The sequence below is a fragment of the Phoenix dactylifera genome, chromosome 11 (genome assembly GCF_051530095.1).
Source record: "Phoenix dactylifera cultivar Ajwa chromosome 11, Ajwa_hap1_PhDact_Kaust_v1.1, whole genome shotgun sequence".
Classification (NCBI taxonomy): Eukaryota; Viridiplantae; Streptophyta; class Magnoliopsida; order Arecales; family Arecaceae; genus Phoenix; species Phoenix dactylifera.
This window is the reverse complement of record NC_143200.1, coordinates 23,507,415-23,519,263: the sequence shown is the minus strand read 5'-3', so window position 1 is coordinate 23,519,263 and position 11,849 is coordinate 23,507,415. Positions and strand designations below refer to the sequence as shown.

The 11,849-nt window shown below is 40.6% G+C and overlaps 1 protein-coding gene across 14 annotated transcripts; it reads right to left on the bottom strand.

The window, feature by feature from the left end:
• Positions 1-3,592: 3,592 nt before the first annotated feature.
• CFM2 (CRM family member 2) lies at positions 3,593-11,569 on the bottom strand. Of its 14 annotated transcripts, none has more exons than XR_015971374.2 (14): positions 10,562-11,569; positions 9,481-10,003; positions 9,261-9,391; positions 8,645-8,947; positions 8,381-8,537; positions 7,621-7,913; positions 7,474-7,533; positions 7,230-7,382; positions 5,969-6,097; positions 5,720-5,792; positions 5,376-5,613; positions 4,814-4,944; positions 4,521-4,715; positions 3,593-4,185 (listed from the first exon to the last, which is right to left on the bottom strand). XR_015971374.2 is itself a non-coding variant. In XM_008795580.6 (14 exons), the coding sequence occupies exons 1-13, from the start codon at positions 11,255-11,257 to the stop codon at positions 4,521-4,523; spliced, it is 3,159 nt and encodes a 1,052-aa protein (XP_008793802.3). In that variant the 5' UTR covers positions 11,258-11,560; the 3' UTR covers positions 3,593-4,185. The 14 variants fall into 14 exon arrangements, 7 of the variants coding, with proteins under 7 accessions (XP_008793802.3, XP_008793804.3, XP_008793803.3 ...); XR_005512506.3 differs by having other exon boundaries at positions 5,720-5,898; positions 10,562-11,560; XR_015971372.2 differs by having other exon boundaries at positions 5,749-5,792; positions 10,562-11,560.
• Positions 11,570-11,849: the final 280 nt, after the last annotated feature.

Genomic DNA, 11,849 nt, shown 5'->3' with positions numbered 1-11,849 from the left:
TTTTACAAGGAAGAACAATTTATCTTCTTTCACGACGTCAATCATTGGATCGCACTTCATAGATAACTCAAAACGTTTCGAACAATATCATTAATTATCTTTCTACATGGATCTCAAAGCAATTATTGCACGAACCAATGATGGATCCATATGAAGAAAGATAAATCCTTTTTTTAATGTGAAAGATACAACCTCTGTCCAATAATATGAACTTCTAGGTTTTGGTAAGAATCTCAGACACCACCACTGCTCATGGGCAAAAATGAAAATACAAGAACCATATATGGACGCCAAGGGTATGGCATCAAATCATTCTTGAAATCAAATGAACTACCCACCTCCATTATTCAGAGGTGACACTTCAAAATCATTCTAGATGAGGAGTTGACCACCCGACTTAGAAAAATTACACAGGCCGGCCAGCTTTTTCTTCTCCTTTACCCTCATCCATGTCCAATAACAATTCCTTTACATGAGCAAGTAAAAAGTAGCTGCGGAAAGCAGCGGAGGCGAAGGTGCGGAAAGACAAAGCCTTCCCTTTTCATATATTTTTCAACACGATCTACAGCCATCATCGTACAGAGTAGTGGGCTTCTTATCCGAGCACCGGCAGAAGTCTGCTCTTGGGAGAGGTGAACCCCACCCATGTTCGGTTGGCACTGTTGAGCCTATGTACAATTTATATGCGCAACTAAGGAAACAGTGGAGAAGAGAGAGAGAATCAAAAAAAATAAAAGCCCTATTCTACATCTTCACACAGTAATATGGAGAACAAGGAGAGCAAATTTTGATAGGATTATCATGTATTAATTCACCAAGCACGATGATGAGATGAAAGTTTCTCAGCGATTAGAATCGTCACAAAACTATAGAGCAAGTACAAACGATAGAGAAGGTTTTTAGCGTAAAAAAGAGTGAGTTTCATGCGTTTGAACTAGACCTTCCTTGCCAGTTTATCAAACTTCCAAGAATGTTTACTTCATGGCCGCCACGGTGTGGCTTTCACCCTGAGGCGTGGAGACTGGCTTGCATGGTTGGTACAGCACAGATCCCCCGAGGTATAAATAACTTTTAAGTTCTTATCCGATCGTGGAATAAGTACGTCGAGATTAAATGGATTGGTCTGGAATAAACCACTCTCAACGCATTTACCAGAGTAGAGTTATTTTAACCCCGTGAATAAATCTGGATGAAGCCTATTTTTTTTTTTTTTCCTCCGAAATTGATAGTATGAATATATTCAATAAGGTCAGAAAATAACAAGTTTCGAAGCACTTTAAGCAACTTTCATTTTTCAACACATAGAGTGCTTTTAGAGTAACTGGCCGTATACGAAGCCATCCAGTTCGCGACTTCGTTTGTTTGACACCACCGCTCATCATAGCTTGAAATCTATGTCTTTAGTTGTATTTAGCCAGATACTTTTTACTTAATTTATCCTCACCGGGCTCTTGTACAGAGGTTAAATTTAGAGGCTGCGGAATTAAGGGGAAGGGGAGCAGGTGGAGCCCAAACAAGAGGCCGACCGCTCATCATTCGCGGTGGAAAGCGAGCAGAGAAGCAAGCATGCTGTGTCCTCTTTTGGATCCTTTATTTTTATTTTTATTTTTATTTTGGCCTTTAAATTTTCCTTTGTTCCCGTGAGGACGAGCTCTCTTTGGCCGGTCCCCGTCGCGTTGGCACGAGCAGCAACCGATGAAAAATGAAAGTGAGACGAATAGAGGAGTCGGCAATCGAACACAGCCTTCTCCCAGGCTTTTATCAGCGTGCTGTGTATTGCCCCAGGCCAGCAACCACATGCGAAGCACAGTAGGAAAGAGCACGCCTTGTTCCCGTTGTTGTCTGAGGATGCTGGCCATTTGATCCTAAAAGCAATCACACTTTTCGAAAGCTTTTTTGCATTGATTTGATGGGATATAAGCTTACCATCAGATCCATCCAATGAAAGAAGAATGGTACATGCACTCAAGAATGTATCCGAAAAGGCTTTAAAATATTTCTCATTAGAGTATTGTTGAATGGAAACTTGGAACTCAAGATCTCAATTGAACAAACAAAAAATCCCCAGACATTCACATACAGTCTCCTTGGTTGAATTTTGAGGTACATGTTGTAAGATTTCTTTTGTGTGTGTGTGTGTGTGTGTGTGTGTGTTTGTGGCGTCTAGCATGCACGCTTTGGTTTGTGAAATTAATATGCATTGCTTAATACCTGATTGTGCAAGCCTATCACCAGATGGCACAAAGAGAGGCTGAAGAAATCAATCACAGAGAGATCATGCTCTCACGAAGTTTTTCTGAACTCTAACAAGGTTGAACCTATCATATACCTGAAAACGGTGATGTCGATGATAACTACAGAGTCTAATCAAGAGGAACATATAATTGCTCTCATCTCATTCCTCCCATTCAATTCTCTTGATTATGAGTGTTCCAGATGACCAATTTGAAGTAGAGGGCTCTCTCTTAAAAAAGTCTTTTTTTTAAAAAAAAAAAAAATTCTTTATAGGAGTTCTGCTCACAGATTCTCAACATTTTCTAGGCAACGAGGATTCTGTAGTTGTTCCACCCGAGGACCACCAGGACTTGTGGTGCGCAGCAGAATATGGCCAGAATTCCAACTGTTCCAACACGAGATGGAATTCATCAGAATCATTAGATGTGACAACTCTCACACACCTAAATTTCTTGGAACTATATGACTGGCAATGTCCAAACAGAACTTGTACTTACCACCCCAGAGAATAATGAAAATATTTGACGGTCACACTTGGATGGACGGTCGATTTTTTGGAAAGGGCTGTGGATGAGTTTTGACGCGGCTCGTATGTCGACACTATTTTCTAAACCGGATTTTGAGAAGAATAATGATATCCGCCACCAGCCACATATCATGATTCCATTATGTGATAATGTAAAAGTAATTCCATCATAACACTATCATCGTAGGAATGCAAATTGGACGAGCTACGTGAGGCTCGTGGAAATCTTGGGCTTGGTTTGTTTTTGTTGAATCTACAACTCAACATAGACTGGACTTCAATTTCGCCCAATTCATCTGAAATTCTTAACTCTAATAGTCCAAAATGCTTGACCTAACCCGAAGGACTCTTGGTAGAAGATCATAATAATAACGAATTTAGGCAGGTTCCGAGCTTGAGCTTCAGGCTTTAGGCTAGGCTTAGACTGAGCCAAACATCGGCCAAGGCAAGCCTAGAACTCACTCGGAACCAAATATTCAGGGCCAATCTTAGCCTGAACGGTCTCAAGCCTGATCATAGGCCCAACTAAAGCCGGCCCAACCCGATAAGCCTCCTATTTCCAGCCCTAGCTTAGCAAACTAGTCAACAAGGATATTCACATTGTCTAATGATCTCTGTTTTATTGCACAAACTCAATCACAGTATAAAATGATAGTATGAGCTAGAAATTACAAGTTAAATTTGAGTTTATGATGCTATTTACTAATGTAAAGCAGCTTGGAATGGGAAATAGATAGGTAGAAATGACAATAATTTTAAAGATTACAACTATTTCAATTCATGTAGATATTAGATGAAGCTGAAAAACAAAATCATATCCAACCATTTCAGTTATTGATCAAAAACGATTTTAAATATTAAGGCACATGCTTACATGTCTATTAATTTAGGTGCGCAACTTCAGCCCCCAATATCCGACAAGTAGGAAGGTAGAGAAAAAAAATAAATAAGATAAATGTAAATAAAATGTTGACAAATCTTAAGTAAATAAATTCGCCATCCACTGAGATTGGGAGGTTGTCTTACAAGTCCTTGTTGATGAATCCATCTTATTTCAAATGACTATCTATGGTTCCTTGCAGTTTTGGAGTTGATTCTCCCTTGTCAGAGGCTGTTAATTTGCTTTATCAATGTAGCTTTCATCTAACCACCAAATAAGATGAAGCTTTCATGCAAGTACATGATATACAGGAACCGAACCCTTGCGCAGAAGCACAAGTTCTCGCAGTTTTGTAGTTGATTCCCTCGTGGCTTGAGGCCGTTAATTTTCTTTAGTCAGCTTTCACTGGGTTGCTGCTTTGAGTCGAGTTCATAGCGCGAGCTTCTGCATTCGAAAGGCAACAGCTTCTGCTTTAGTCAAAACTTTACACATCTTTACCATGGATGGTCATTTGAAACAATCTTCTGCCACTCGGTTTTGAGACCTATGTTGAGAGAAAATGCTTAGTCACTTTGAACATTAATTTCATAGCAGATATTGTAGAAACCTTAATCAAAAGATTCCATAACAAATAATGTGGGTACCTGACCAAACTTTGGTATGACAAAAAAACAATTTATATAGACTAATATACAGATGAAGAAAGCAAAACGATATATCTGATAACAGGGAAACCCACAGAACTATATGCAGATATCTTAAAAGATCCTGCAATCGAGCATGCGATGAGTGAATCCATTCAAATGTAGGCAAATTACATCACCAATGAAGTTGTGCTGGAAAAGGAGAGTAACAATGAAGCATACTGCTAAAGACAACCTATTTCAAGTCATTGGTTTGTAAACCACATTCAAGTCTGATGGCTGCCATGAGCTGAGAAGGAACTGTGCCCTTGCTGTCCCCTTTTGATGGTTTTACTTCCTTCACCCCACCAGGAGTCTCTCTCTCTCCCCAACCCCTGTACAAAATCACCTTGTTTGGTTCCCGTGACACCAGCACTGCCCCGGTTGCTTGCTGAGTTCATAAAAGAAATTACGCATGTACAGAGAGAAATAAACAAGTTTTGATAACAAATGAGGTGTTTAGCAAAAGTTTAAAGAGGATGCGCTTACCTCTAATTCAAATATGAGCTCCTGTACTGGAGTCCCTTTGGCCCTGTGCTTTATATTTACTATGGCAAGAGGATGCTTCTTGAAGTGTGTTTTGATTGTTTTTGCAACACCGGAAATGGCATTGTTCCTCCCTGGAGAGAAGGCATTCATTAAAGATCTGCTTCAGTATGCTAGAGCCAGTATCCAAAGAATAATGAGATAGGGCTCTGAAAGGGACAGCTGGGTTTATTAACAGTATGATTCTGTGACCAATGTTCATGAAAATCTAGCAACTACCTAGCTCCACTTATATCAATACCATATCTAAATGTATGATAGATTCACTGATTTTGAGACTTGTGCAGCATGAAAAGGACATTTTTAGTGATACTCAGCAGACATATGTATACTAAAATCAAATTATTCAAGTGCGTCAGAACTATGGATGAAATGCAAATGTAATTAACAATAATTTTCCTTCTCTGGAGAACAGTTTCCTCAAGCAAACCATGGAGGGTGATTGAGTCGTGGCCTCCTTAACATCAGAAAATGGACGATCAATGATTTGAGAAATAAAAATTACCAACAGCCAGTACTGGACGATTTCTCATCTTGAGGGCTTGTTTCCGTAAAATGAGCCTTTCTCGATTTGAAAGAGGAGAAGCTTTGAAAGGAATTTCAACAGCAGATTCCTGTTCCAATATATCTCCATGGACCATTGAGTCAGGTTCCCTCCGTGTTGCTACCAATGATGAATCGAGACCTTTGCTAGGATTGTGAACAATATTATTGGTAGTAGAACATGAGGCCTGAGCTTCTTGCTGCATATCAGAGGTTCAAAAGCCACCATAAGAGAAATGGCAACTAATAAAGAGACAAAGAGAAAGAGAGAGGGGAGGGGCGGCAGGCTTGTCTTTGTGTTAGCACCAAGTGGAAGGGGTGACCATGATGTATACCGGACAAATTCCCAGGTGAAAAGCAGGCCCAACAGAAGTGCATCCTGATTCATTATTGAGTATATTTGTGTCATTTCTTGTATCAGATAAAGACCGCACAACTTCAGTCTCAGAATTCTCGTGTTCGTGCTTGGATATCATCAATTTATGCTGTTCCAATAAATCCTACCATGAGAAGAATGGAATGCCATATTTAAGGGGCCAATACAAAAGAACGTACCTCTAGAGAATTCAAAGGAAATGCAGATCCAACTACATTAGATGGTTCATTGACAATTTCTCCATTTTCCCTTGAGTTATGACCATGGTCCTTTGAATGCATGGACTCCGAATGAATTTCATGAACTTCCTTGACCATAGCAGATTGAAAGAAGGGGAATATAGTCAAAATACATGACTACTATACCAAACACCCAGTACTATGAGAAATGTAGAACAAAGGATGAGCAACATGGATAAACCAGCATATGTTCGCACGTGTTATGCGTGCAGATTTCAAGAAAAGAAAGAAGAGAGATGTGGTAATAAAAGATGTAGCTCATAAATGGTATGGGGCCCATTCCATAAATATATATGGCGATTTCATTTGTTGGATGTCGGGCTACAGCATGTCCTAACTTTGAGAGTTTTCTTTGTACATAAAGATATTTAGTGGATATGAAATAGTAGGTGAGCCACAAGTAGCTTGGACATGCATGTGTATTATGGAACAAAGAAAGTAGATATCTGCTAAAGCAGATACTGAATCTCATCCCTATTTAGGACATATTTGAATATTTATAATTAATAACCGGTGGTCAGGGCCATAGTAAATAATTTTGGTGTAAGATTCCAACCGTAAATTTATGGCCTATTGAGCATAATTATGATGGTCTGTGATAATGATATCCATGAGGCCTTTTCCCAACTGTCTACAGGCAGCAATATAACAATCTTCAATAACAATATAGATAAACAGAACACCACAGAGCATACCGTACAGCAATCCAGACGATTTAGGATTTTTCTTAGACAGACATTGTTAACATCATAAATGAGCTCCACATGCTTTTCTATAAAAAAGTCTTAATCACCATAACAAAAGGGTCCATATTGCACATAATATAACCGGACAGATACTAACTAATAGGCACAATCAAAACAGTGAAACAAGAGCTTAAGAATAACAACAATAACATCAACATGCCTGCCAATTGATGCTAATTTACAAAAGAAAAGTCAATAAGACATTTATTTTATAAGCTACCTTATCATCACTTTGTTCGGAAAACTTGGAGATTAGGTTTTGTAATCAATGATGGTAGCCTGAATGGTTGAGATCAACTAAAACTCTGGTTCTAAATATTCATCATATTCATCATACATTATCTATCCTCACCATCAACTTATAATCAATCCTCATGCCTTGGGATATTAAATATCAAGAACACCATTTAATGATAGAGGTGTTATTTGCTGTTTAGCTTCATGTGCAGGCATACCTCAGCACTCTCTTGCTGAAAAGTAAAATCTGCAGAACCATTTCTATCCTCTAATGTGGACCCACTCTGGTCATTTGTTTCAGCTGCAGAACTTATTCTTTCATGCTCGGTCAATTGCACTGAATCTTCCAATGAGCCATCCTTAACTTGAGACTAATGAGAAAAATAGAAGTTACATATATATTCCAACTAAAATCAGACTGCAGAGTGAAGAATAAAAAAATTCTACGGCTGGAAAGCTCACCATCTGATGTTTTAACCGATCTATATTTCTGGAAAGGTTCAAGACACGAAGCTTCAAAGACTACATAGATAACAAAAGAAAGAAAACTGAGATATTATTGAAGAAAAATGCAAAAAAATATAATCTCGTAAAGACAAATAGGTTCACCTTACTGCGCTGAGCCTCCAAGGAACGCTTCATTGCTTCCCTTTTACTCAACAATGTCTGAGGCCTCAAGTTTGAAGGCCTCTTGTAGTTCTTTCCTCGATATACGATAATCGCATGACCTTTGCTCACTCTCTCCACAGCTACAAGGATACCACCACTTTCAGCCTCCAAGATCCGAGCTGCACGTTCAACATTTTCGATGCAACGATCTTTGGATATTATCTTAATAAGTTCCCTATACTTCCAGTGAAGGTGCATATTTTCAACTGTTCCAGCAAAAACTCCTCTCCTGCCTGAACATTTAAAGAAAGATGCTTAGATGACTTTAAAAAGAAAAGTCATCATGTTCATTATCCAACAATGCATAACCATTCAGAAATAGCATGGATCAACTTAACATTCCCCATCTGATTAAGTCAATATCTAACTAAGATCAGTTTATAAAAAAAAAGATGACATTGACATGAGCTGGCCAAACAAAGAACACATCCCATACATTGATCAAGAAAAAAGGAGGGTAAAAGTAATGCCTAAGCTCAGCAGAAAAGCCTGGTATTATGGATATATCAAGTTCATCTCCCACTAAAAAACCAACATAAATGACTTATTAAGTTGATTCTCTCATTTAGTCTAAATTAAACTATGAGCAGCATCAAATTCCTTTAAGGAATTATTTTGGCAATAATTTCATCAATCCGCTATGACTACCAAAATCTTAGATTACCAACCGCATTCAAAAAAATTTAATTGGATAACTCACCTAGCAGTAAAAATGGTTGCATCCTTAGACCTACTTTCCGTAGCATGTACCTCTCTTCTTCTGATATTCCCTCCTTATCTGATTCTACTTTCAGAGGCTCAACTGGTTTTTCCAATTCTTTCAAAAGCTTTTCTGCCTTTTCCTTCTCTTCCATGACCTGAAATAGAATAATATAAAGGGATACACCAGCTAAGATTTCAGCCCAATAGGCTTACTGTAAACTCAGAAGTCCACTGAACTCAATCACTGATTATGCTAATTCACCTGGAATAACTTTGTCTCTACTCTTTCAAGAGCTGTCCTTGGCCTCCTTTCAGTGGAGAGGGCTCTTTTTTCTTCAGCTTTTCCATGGGGTTCATCTGCAGAAGCAGCTCTGACAAACTCTAGTTCAGGAGCATCTATAGTAGCAACCCGGCCACGTCCATCTGTATTCTGCCTTTTTATGCCAATTCCACCATTCCTCCGCTCTTCTATTGCAAGAGAGACAGCAGGAGGCAGAAAATCTTTCCCTCTATAAAAGACAATGTATTCTTTATCCTTTGATAGAAGAGTTCCTCCAGTCAATTGCTGCAGGAATTTCAAAGAGAGGTCCACGAATAAATTACGTACAGAAGCAAGGAGCATGCACCATGCACATATGCATATACATATTTATACCAATTAATTTCCCTTTTCAATTGGCATGTCCCAACTATTTATATGACATCCATTGTATGAATTTGGTTTCACCAAACAACCCTATTTGGGCCCCAAATAATCATCTCTGCCTACACATTTGTATATTTAGGAAGAAGAAATTATTCATCATATAGACAGATAAAAAGCATAGGCAGTTCAGCTATAGCTCAGTGAAGATTATTATGTGGTAAAATGTACATACCTTTAACTCCTCGGCCATTAACTCACTGTTTGTGTTCTGCACACCTCTCTTAATTGCAATCTTAGCTACCTCACATTTTTCCCATAGCTTGATCATGGAAACAGCCAAACCTTGATGGTTCCGATTTCTCCCTGAAAATTACAAATATGTTAATGTAACATAAATAAAGCTAGCAAAGCATACAGTGAATATCCAAAGAAGAGGGATGCTTGAATTTCACCTAATGCAAAATGACATGGTAAGTGCCTGCTAAGCCTCCGTAAAATAGTCATTTCCCTATCTGTTAGCTTCGGTTTTATGCCAAATGGAAGAAGGCGAAAAGGTTTACGGAATCCAGGAACAATGGCTGGTAATAAATCAGCATCGACAGGTAAAGGGTCATATCCCCACCAATTAGTAAATCGTGGGCCCAATCCATCTAACAATCGATCGGCTTCTTCTTCAAGTTGCGCTTCCCCAGGTTGCTGGAGACGCACTTTATTCGGAGATCCAACACCAATAACTAAAAAGGATTGAGCTGAAGTAGCAAAAGATCCAGAAGATGACTTGACAATGCATGCAGGCATGGAATTTACCCCTTGTTTATCCAATGCTCCATCCTCCATGCTAGACTCCGGGGATACTTCATCAACATTCTTTCTCATTTGGTCTCCATAGTGGAAGTAAGGATATTTGTAGTTGGCCCCTCTATACAAAATAATGATACTTCCAGATCTCCAAACAACTAAACCTCCGGTTTTTCTCTGGGAGCAAGAGCAATTATAGTTAGAAGATGTGCACATTGCGGTCATCAATTTGGAGCAGAATGGCAGACTTTATAAACCGGTATAGATATCCAACAACCACCTTAGAGACAGTATTACCTGAAACCACAAACTTAGCGACTATACAGATATGTTGTGCAGCATAAAAACAAACATTGGCCCCATCATACATTGGATGGATCTTAGTGCGAAGAAATTAATTGGACCGAGGAAAAAGGAAATTCAAGATTGTCTTAGTAACCCATTTACATGAAATATAGGTAAAATTTTGCCTACGTTTCCTCAGAAGTTAAGTGTTAAGACAAATTGAAAGCTTACAATGAAATTAAGTACCCGACTAAACTGATAGTTTGTGGTTCGATCAGTTGTTCCTAGGAGGTGGCAAGATAAGATCTACAATATAATCTGTGGTTCGATGCCTTCGGTTAGTTTCATGTCAGAAAATTATGTGGAGTTATCAAAAATCTTCTTTTTTAAAAATTTTCCTACATACCTATTACAAAGCCTAAGAGATGGCAATTTTATACCAAAACTTACCTCCAATATTTCATGGGTCCTCTTCATATTCATCCGGCACAAGTCCTCGCACTTGATCTTCACGAGCTCCGACCTCCGCCATCGCTCATGGATCCCGTTCACAATCCCCTCCGTGATCCCCGCCTTCCCCACCTTCAGCCTCTTCTGCAGCCGTATCCCCTCGCTCCTCAGCCTCTTCAGCACCTCTGCCGGAATCGTCAGCTCCGCGACCGTTGGCACCACTTCCTTCGAAGCCTTTTTCTCCTTCTCCTGCTCCTTCTCTCTGCTCCACAGATAATTGAACCTCGTGATGGTGCCCCCGGATCCGGGTTCGGGGACCGGGTGCTCGGGGGTGCTCCAGCTCGAATCGATGGTGTGGCCAACGCGGCGCTTGGGGATCTCGTGAGGGGTGGGGATGAAGATCTCGCCGGCGGAGCCAGGGCCTGTCGGGGGGCGGTCGGCGGACTTGGTGGGTTCATCGGCGAGGTAGCCGAGGCTCCGGAGCTTCTCGGAGATCCTCTGGATGGCGGATTTGGCTAGGGTTTCGTTGGCGGGCGCGGAAGCGGAGGAGGCCCGGAGATAAGATTTGGGGGGTTTAGGGTTTTGGAAGCGTAGGGATAGTCTGGGAGAGGCGGGTGGGAGGAACGGCGGCGATGGGGAGTCCGCCGGGGTTTTGGGGGAGAGGAAGGGGGAAGGGTGAGAGAGGAATAGATACATCTAAGAAGAAGATACAGGAGAAGAACGAAGTAAGGGGAGGGGAGCTTTCTACTTGGCATCCATGGTGAAGGATAAGGTTCCTCGACGCCCTGGTTTACAGCGTCAAAAATTTCTAAACCGCCCGGCGACGCCCACCTCCTTCGATTAGCACTGAAAATCCGACTCGGAAATTGCTGGGCTCGGACTGGTCTCTGTAATCCGACTCGGCTCCGCCCGTCCTTGAGAAGCCCGATTAAATTCGAGCCGGCACCGGGCTGAGGTTTGGCGAAAAAGCAAGCAAATAGTTTCCTGAGGCCCGTTTTCTCTCACTCGGTCGACTGCCGTCGCCTATGGACCTCTACATGTTGGGTTGGCAAAACTTGGTGTGACCCGGAAACCGACTAGCCCAAGGGTTTTTTGGTGAATCGAGTATGGGCCAATTTCTTTACCCGGAGTTGAAACGAGCTGGGTGTTGTTGCCCTCAAAATCCAGCCTGGCAGAAGTAGATAAACTGGAGAATAGCGATAGATTTGCCATGACGGTCTGCTCCGACCGCCTATTCGGATTGGGAAGTCTGGCAGGAAAAATAACAAAGGTTGCTGGACTTGATTCG

Excerpts from the sequence above, each read along its gene's own strand:
- CFM2 (XM_008795581.6), bottom strand. The coding sequence starts at position 11,257 with ATGTATCTATTCCTCTCTCACCCTTCCCCCTTCCTCTCCCCCAAAACC. Across the intron at positions 5,614-5,748 it reads TTCACCTGGGAATTTGTCCG|CAAGAAGCTCAGGCCTCATG; the intron begins GTATACATCATG and ends TCTGATATGCAG. Across the intron at positions 4,945-5,375 it reads TCGTCCAGTACTGGCTGTTG|GGAGGAACAATGCCATTTCC; the intron begins GTAATTTTTATT and ends CCTTCTCTCCAG.